The sequence below is a fragment of the Suricata suricatta genome, chromosome 1 (genome assembly GCF_006229205.1).
Source record: "Suricata suricatta isolate VVHF042 chromosome 1, meerkat_22Aug2017_6uvM2_HiC, whole genome shotgun sequence".
In the NCBI taxonomy this organism is placed as follows: Eukaryota; Metazoa; Chordata; class Mammalia; order Carnivora; family Herpestidae; genus Suricata; species Suricata suricatta.
The window spans coordinates 41,114,401-41,122,740 of NC_043700.1; the positions used below are offsets into that span (position 1 = coordinate 41,114,401).

At 53.4% G+C, this 8,340-nt stretch overlaps 1 protein-coding gene across 2 annotated transcripts; it reads right to left on the reverse strand.

Moving 5' to 3' along the window:
• Positions 1 to 1,821: 1,821 nt before the first annotated feature.
• On the reverse strand, positions 1,822 to 6,423 carry DOK2 (docking protein 2). Of its 2 annotated transcripts, XM_029937033.1 has the most exons (5): positions 6,149 to 6,423; positions 4,881 to 5,165; positions 4,543 to 4,630; positions 3,460 to 3,644; positions 1,822 to 2,960 (listed from the first exon to the last, which is right to left on the reverse strand). In XM_029937033.1, exons 1-5 carry the CDS (start codon positions 6,209 to 6,211, stop codon positions 2,340 to 2,342), a joined length of 1,242 nt encoding a protein of 413 aa, XP_029792893.1. In that variant the 5' UTR covers positions 6,212 to 6,423; the 3' UTR covers positions 1,822 to 2,339. The 2 variants fall into 2 exon arrangements, with proteins under 2 accessions (XP_029792893.1, XP_029792902.1); XM_029937042.1 differs by lacking the exon at positions 6,149 to 6,423 and having other exon boundaries at positions 4,844 to 4,927.
• Between the last annotated feature and the right edge of the window lie 1,917 nt (positions 6,424 to 8,340).

Below are 8,340 nucleotides of genomic sequence, written 5' to 3' on the forward strand. Positions count from 1 at the left end.
ATTTGAGCATCTGAAAAGGCAGGCTCTGACATGCCGATTCCTCAAGCTATCCTCCATTTTACTGGGTAGCAAACATGTAAGTTCCCTTCTGCAGAACCAAGCCCCCACGCCTGGCAGCGGCTAAGCCCCCAGTTGCCTTTTCCACAGGCTAACACTGCCCCCTGCTGGGCTAAACTGGGACGTCCACCTCAAGTGCTACCTGAAAGGAATTACAAATGTGGCATCCTTCCCTAAGAGTACCCCAACTCCTGCACCTGTCCTGGAGAGGGGCATGACCAAAGGCCTTAAAGGCCTTAGGCCTTCCTGCCTCCAATTTATTCTGAGGCTGGGGTTGGATGGTAGCAATAGGGACAGCCTTTTGGCACAGACAAAAGAGGCAAGGCTCCAGGAAGCCCACCTCCCACTCTGTCTCTAGCTTGCTCACCCACTGGCTAACCTTCCTTTAACAAGGGGCAAAGGCGTGGTTTGAGATAAAACTTAGATCACAACACAATAGAAAAGCTCTATTTCATTTCCCTCCTGGGCCCTGGAGCCCCTTTCCAACTGCTTTTACGACTCTTCTAGCTGGATACAGTAAAGTCATCTTAACCTCCACACGTCAGAAATGAAGCTCATCTTCCCAAAACCTGAATCTTTCCGGAAACTCTATTTCTCTGAGATTCATACCCAATATGACTCCAAGATCTGCAGTCCCTATCTCAACATCTTTTAAATCCAATCTTTTCTGAATTTCTTCTTCCAAGTCCGCCCCAAACCACCCTATCCCCAGTCCATTTCCCACAGGGCTGCTGGGGTTACTGCCCTAACACACAGCTCTTACGGGACTCTCTGCTCAAAAGTCTTCTCATTCCCCTCCTCCCGTCACCCCTCCCCCACAACACAGTTGGAACCTGCCCTCCCAACTAGATGGCCCTACACTCTGAATGTGTTCCCTACACTCTAAATGTGTAACTCTTTCCTGAGCATATCCATACCTTCCCCCACACTTTCATTTATACTCATTGATCAACCCACGATGCTCTCTTCACACACTTCTTAATCTTCATCAAGTTCCAACCTTGAAGATCCACCTTCCAGATGAAGTCTTTCTTCAGATGTCCCCCAGTGAACAGTTGTCCCTCTGACCCCCAGGATGCTGATTCACCTCTTGTGGCATCAATGTAATGCAGTGACTTGTAATAGACCTCCGTGCCCTTGGCTCCGTGCCCTTGGATGTTGCCAGCATCTTGAGGCCAGGGCAGTCTAGAGCCTTGCAATTGGCTGAATTGGCTGGTAGCAGAAATGTATTGACATGACATGATGTGATACTGACATGCATTAAAAGCAGGCATTGGGGGATTGGGTCACAGGGCATACAGGCTGACCTGCAGGGAAGTGGGATACCGAGGGTCTATGGAGAATTACAGAGCAGGAAGCGTTCTCAGAACCCTAAATGGTGAACAAAGAAGGCAAGTCTTAGGAAGGCATGGGATCAATCCAAGGCCACACAGCTGATTAGTCCCACTTCCAGTGAGTAAGAGCCTCAGTGTCTACTCTTTCCCGGCCTCCAGTCCAGCTGTTCACACATACATCCTGCCTTTCCACTCCTTTCCTGGTGTTGACTCTAAGCTAAAGGGTGAGAGATGCTTGGACCTCTTTCCCAAAGTGCTCTGACTTTCACAGACCCACCCACTCTGTGGACAGATGCTTGGGACCCAGCCTAGGACCAAGAGATCTTGCTGCTGGGATAGGAGGTATCAAGAGTGGCCAACTGAAGCGCTTGCCCCCAAGAGGGCTGTGGCTCTCCCATCCCCACCCCACAGCACTTATGCCACACAGAAATATTCCAGATGTGTTTAATGCCACAGAGAAGCCCAACACCTACATAAAGCTGCTGCCATTCTCCCAGAGCCTGGAGCCAGGGTGGTCCCCTGAAGGGGACATCAGCAGGGAGGAGGCCTGTATAAGCCAAGGAACCAGTGCGATTTGCTGACATCCTTTTGTCCTCTGCCCTAAATGCCCAAGCTTCCTTTAGGAAAGACAGAAGAGGAAGTGGAAAAGGGGTAGGAGGAGGGTGCGTCTCTTTAGGGCACTCTTCCTGCTTTGGGATGATGACTCACACAGCAGGCCCTGGGAGGGACAACTAGACCGGACGAGAGGAGGCCAAGGCTAGGGTTCTGGAAGGAGCAGAGGGAAGTTCCTGGAGTGCAGTGGCTAGGAGAGGTAGCCTGCAGAAACTAGAAGGGTGGCCTGTGGTCGTCCTCCCGCTCCTTCACACCAGCCCCTGACCGGTGCCCCGGTGGGCACAGGATAGCTTCAGCATCAGCACTCGATAAGGTCCACATTCCCTCTGCCCCCCATCACTTAGGACTTTTCTTAAGTACAACATTGTCATACTCCATTCCCGGTGGCCAGCCAGATGCAGAGAAGTCCTGCCCTGCTGGGTAGACGTGCTGGAGGCTGCTGGTGTCCCTGTGAGCTGTGGCCTGCCTCCTCCAGGCTTCACCCTGGGGCTCCTGTGGGCTGTCATACAGGGTGAGGGCAGCCACTCCCTCGGGTTCATCGTATATGTGGTCGGGTTGCGGGGCTGGGTGCTCCTCAATGCTGTCATACAGAGGGTCCACTGGGGTCGGGGGAGGGACCGCCAGGATGCCCCTCAAGCTCTTCCCCAGGTTACGGGCCACTGCATCGAAGGGCACTGCATATTCCCCCTCTGCACCCCGAGGCCGGGTGGTGGGGACTGGAGTGGTGGGCGATGGAGGTGGCAGTGAGTCGTGGGGCCGGGAGTAGGGGCTTTCTGGCCGGGGCAGTACCGCAGGGACTGTGGCTGGCTGGGTTTGGGGCCCAGGAGGGGCGCTGTTCTTCTGGGCAGAGATGGCTTCTTCCAGAGCCAAGAAGATCTCATTGCCTTGCCGGGTTTCGAACTCAAAGTTGCCTTCTCCAGAGACGCAGCGCCGGCCTGCCTCAAAGGAAAAGGTTACCTGGGTGGAGGGGAAAGGGAGATTAGTGGCCAGTCCACAGGGTGGAGTCGCTTCTCCCAGACCCAGCTACCAATCACAAACCTGTTGCTTCCAACTTCCTTCCACAGGAACCGTGAGAGCTACTCCCCAAGCTGGTCTACTCCCTCTGGGTTTTTTCCTTAACAAGAAAAGCCTTCTCTCCTATCCCTTCCTTCTCCCTGCCATCCGTTCAAGTGTGGAGCTTGGTATACATTCATTCTCAACAACACCAGCCACTGTTTACGTCTCTGACCTCTCTACCTCTTCCTGTTCTCTGGTCCTTCTAGTCCCCACCCACCCCGCCTTCTCTCTCCCTCCCCTGGCTCTCTCCCCTCCGGCTGTTTTCTTCTGCTGGCTTTTATCTCCTTCCTCCCTTCCTCCTCCCATGCTCTCTTCCTTGAGGCCCCCTTTGCCCTCTCCCTAACAATCTCCTCTCTCACAGTTCTTTCTCAACCTGCTCAACGCAGCAGCCCCTGCTCACCTTGTCCCGCCCAAAGCGCCTCAGGAACCTGTAAGGCCATTCATACAGCTGGGTGCCCAGCTCAGGGCCACCCCACAGCTCCAGAGCATTGTCTCCAGCCCGCAAGGTATAGGATCCCCGGAGCCGGCACCTCTCACTGGCTTCTGTGGGTCTCATGGTCACAGAGAACTGCTTGCATGGGGCCGCTGGCAAGGAGAAAGGGGAGGGGAATCAGGCAGTTCATGGGAAACAGCTGGCCTGCCTCAACTCTGCTCTAAATAAGTGTGCCAGAGGCCTCCAGAAAAGGCATTATCCATGTGCCCCTGATGCAGTCTGAATCTTGGAGGCTGAGCTGCTGTCACAGGTCATATTCTCCAAAATGCAGGTACCTCCACCCCCTAGCCTAGTCGGCATCATGCCCTGGCCACATGCACCCCAACCTTGTGCCCACATCCTTCCTGCCTGTTGCCAGAGCCACAGCCTTGTCTTCTCCATCTAATCTCCTACCCCAACCCAGCCTCCTCCCCAAGTCCTGCTGTCACAGCTGCAGGTGCAGCCAATCTTACCCTCCCAGCTCACAGCCAATTCACCCACTGCTGACGCCTTCCAGTGCCCTCTGTGAGGTGGAGCTTGAATGTCACCCTGTGTCCATCTGCTCCCCACACAAGCCCAACTCAGTGGGCTAGACACATCACAAAAAGGGACTACCTCATCAGCAGAAAGCTCCCTTGCCACAGCACACCTTAAATCCACAAAAATAAAACCATTCTCTTCTCAGTCACTCAGACCCAAAGGACAGAGGGTTCAAGAGCAGCACCTTCACTGGATCCCCCAGCCTTGCCCTCTCCCACCTTCAGGGCCTGGGCAAGAGGGAGTGAGCCATGGGGAGTGGGGGTGGGGAAGGAAGGCCTGACACCCAGGGCAGCCCAGGCTCAGCCACCTCAGGCCACTCCCGGAAACGATGCAGAGAAGCTGATAAGGGGACTGGCCGGGGTTGGGGGCAACCACAGGGCAAGAAGACTCAAAAATCAGCCAGCCGTGGCCCACAGCTCCTCCCCACCACACCCTGGGGAGGGCGCCCCAGGAGAAAAGGCAGCCCCTTACCTGTGGTAGCACTGCTGTACAGTTCATTCTCCTCCATGCAGGGCCAGCTGCCCTTCCTCGCTGGCCCCAGCAGCTCCTTTCTCTGACTCTGAGGAGGAGACCAAGGTCTCACCATTGTCACCAATGCCAAGCCCCATCTGTGCCCCAGGACTCCCTCCAGAGTACACACAGCCTGTTGTCCCCGTCTGCATTCTGGATTGGGGTCCACCCCGCCCCCGCAAGGAACCGCCCCCAGCATCCTGACCTTGGCTCTTATAACACCTGCCCACAACAAGTACTGAGTGCCCCCACTCCCATGTACCTGCCCCTTGCCTTTTCTGCACCACTGAGTGACTCACGGGGAAGGCCAAGAGGCAAATGGCCTGCATCCAGTCACTGCGCTCAGCTGCGGGGGCTGCCAGCAGGTACAGGCGCTCCTTGGTCTCCAGGAAGAAGGCGCTGGTATCCCGGGGGCTGCTGGGCTCCCCGCCGCTGGCCTCAGCCACCCGTAGGCAGTCACTGAGCCGGATCACCCTCCTGGCAGCCTCTCCCCGGCGCGTCTTCTCAGGGCCCTCCAGGAGCTCCAGCCGGGCCAAGGCGCAGCCCGACTCTCCATACAGCATAGCCCCAAACCGGCGCCATTTCTGAACCCAGGCACATGGCAGGTGAAGTGCCGGAGGGAGCCACCCAGAGACGGAGAGATGGTAATCAACAGGGAGACAAGGAACCACAGGGGATGTGTGGGGCAGCACTCAGGTCAGAGAGAGAGGTTAAGATCACCATAGACCCAAGGAGTCAGGGACCTTAGGAGTTAGCAAGCATTGGAGATCTGCCCCACAAAACCAAGAAAGAGGCCTGCAGTGATAGCAGTGATAGCAGTGACAGCGAGTGAAACGCAAAGGCAGAAGGGAGCCCTGGGGAGGTAGACTGCAAGGCAGGTCCAACCAAGATCTGAGTTGAGGGGCAAAAAGCCTGTGAGGCCCTGAAGCCCAGAGGAGGGATGAGAGGGTGGCATGAGGGCCCAGACCAGAGCCCATCACTTTTGCTCTGTGTGAGGTCCTACAGAAAACCCTATGCCAGGAACTTCAGTCAACCCTCTTGAATCTTCCTGCTTCATCTCTTGACAGGTGGGTTATGAGAGAGACAGAGAAGCCCTTGTGCAGGTCAGGAGAGGGACAGAGGACTTCCTCATTCAAGAAGGCCAAGGAAGGAAAAGGAGCCTGGCCACAGAGACCCCAGCTCAAGCTTGACACCAGCCAAACTCATTTTACTGGGTCAGGAAAGGGAGAAGGAACTTCCACAGCAATTCCAAATTATCCCCCTGCCTTCCCCTCCATTTCCTTCCAAAGCATCCCCATGTTGCCACAGAGCCTTAGGGGCAAAAAGAAATGGAGTCACAGTCCTCATTTAGCCTCCACCCCACTGGCTAACAGCCATCTGCTAAGAGCCCAGTTTGGGGCCTGTTTGGGGAAGCCAGTGGCTGCTAAGAGTCAAATGTGGGGGGGTGGGCACAGTCCCCACCTTCCCATACGGGGTTTGAAACATTTGGGGGCTCCCTCTCATCCCCAGGAATTTCCAGCAACCCTCCCAGCCCCTCAGCCCAGTCCCGGCCCAGCCTTGCCCTTACCTTTCCAAAAGTCTGCTGCTGCAGAAGGTACAGGGGGCCTTGCTTCACTGCCACTTCTTCCATCCTCTGACCATGACGGTGCCCCTGCACTTCAGTTCTCTCCTTCCACGCCCGCCCTCTTTCCCTCCTCCCTGCCGTGGGTTCCCCCTTCTCTCAAGTTCATTTCCTCTCTGCCTAGAGTTTTCTGCAATGTTCTTGTCTGCTCGATGATGACAAACCCAAACCGATAGGCCCTGTGGTTTCTTGCTCTGTGTGTGTGTATGTGTGTGTGTGTGTGTGTGTGTGTGTGTGTGTGTGTGTGTGTTTGCCAAATGCATTTCATGCACAAGCTTCCTGCATTTTCATTGAGTAAGATAATTTCTGAAAAGCCAATTTCTAGCTTTTCAGCCAGCAACAACTCAGGTACAGAAGTTGGCTGAGGAGTCAAACCAAATAAGGAATGGCTGACCTATAGCAACAAAGAGACCCAGAACCAAGTTCAACAGTAAAACCAGTAGCAAAAGGCCCTCACACATGCAAGCTGGATGTTCAGTGTGACATAGTTGGAAGAGAACTTAGAAATCAACCAGCCTAAGTCCCTAATTTAAAAATGAGTAGACAGAGGCTCAGGAAGATCTGAGCAGGGTGTTCAAGGCCACCAAACCGGAACCCCGGTCTCTCAGCTCAGTAAGAAAGGGCTTAGCCACACTTACACCCACCCAGCACACAGGACACATCAGACAGATCTCACCACTTTCACACACAGCTGCAACTGTGTTTCACTCCAAGGGGAGCACTGCCTACCCTACTCAACGCTACACACTTACAACACCTTCTTGGGATTCTAGAAACATGAACACCCCACCCCCACCCCAAGCTTGCTATATTCCCAGAGCACATCCAAGTGGTTGGAGTTCACCTTTTTTCCAGGCTCTGTGAGCATTATAAAGGCATTAGAGTTTCATCTGGAGATTATCTGATTGCCTTTTTAAGTTACAATAGCAATCTCTTATATTAAAAAAAAAAAAGCTTCATAATTGACAAAACAAAAATGCTCCTTGGCTACTAAACTTTCCAGGCATACAACATCACCAGCCATAATATCTATCCCTGGAAAAAGGGAATGCAGGTATGAACCCACCTGTTTGAGACTATTATGAGGTCACAGGACTGGTGGGGACGGGAGAAAGTAGCAGGACTCTTGATTTTTATTCTGATGGTCTTTTTATTGCTGGCCCCTAAATGGAATCCAAACTCCATGCAAGAAGATACATTGCTTTGGGGAAATCTAACATTCCTAGAGAACATTTAACTTAGAACCAGATGTTTTTGAGAAGCAATCTGATGGGGGGCATGGTGCAGAAATGTTGGGGAACCAGAGAATTAGACCAGCACTCTTGGGGTAACCCCATAATGGGTGCTTATATAATTGGGCCATTTTCTCCACCACAGGGGTTTATTTGCCTTAGGAAGGAGAACAGAGCAGTGCACTGCTTAGGCCATCTGCTGTAAATGCCGTGTGCTTTTCCAACATAGCTTTAAAAGATGAATGTTATGAGCTCTGGGAGGAGACGGCTGAGTCACGCAAAGCTCATGGCACTCAGCCCTGCTGCCTGGATTTGAACAGTTGATCCAGAGATCAAGGGAAAACCAAGGATGCTGGTGTATGAAAAGCTCCTTGGGAAGTGGTTAGGAGTATGGAAATGGGGCAGGGTCTACTCCATCTCTCTAGACCCTCAGGAGAGGCAGCATTACCTGGGAGCTGTTTGGTCTTTGGTCATCAGCATCTCCTTATGAGGTGAGAAAAGGAAAGCGTTCAGGGCCATCCTGGAGGCTGCCAGAGCCATGCCTTTCCAACATTAATGTGCAGATCCTGTTAAAAGTGCAGATTCTGATACAGCATGCCTGGAGTGAGACCAGAGATGTTGATACAGCTGGCGGGTGGGCCAGAACTCAGTTTGAGAAGCAGGGAAACAAGATAGCCCTCCTCCGCCTTATTCTAATCACCTTTCCCTAAGGCAAATTGGACACATTCCACTAGGAACCACAGGGGGGCACCCGAGATTACCAGATTATGTGAAAGCTTTCTAAAACCTGGTGGCCTGAGCCCCAGGTATTCCAGACAACCACATACCACCCCTTGCCTCTGGTAGATGCAAAAATTCTGTGGCTGTTGTCTGCAAAAGATGGGACAGCTGGAACAGCAGGAGTGT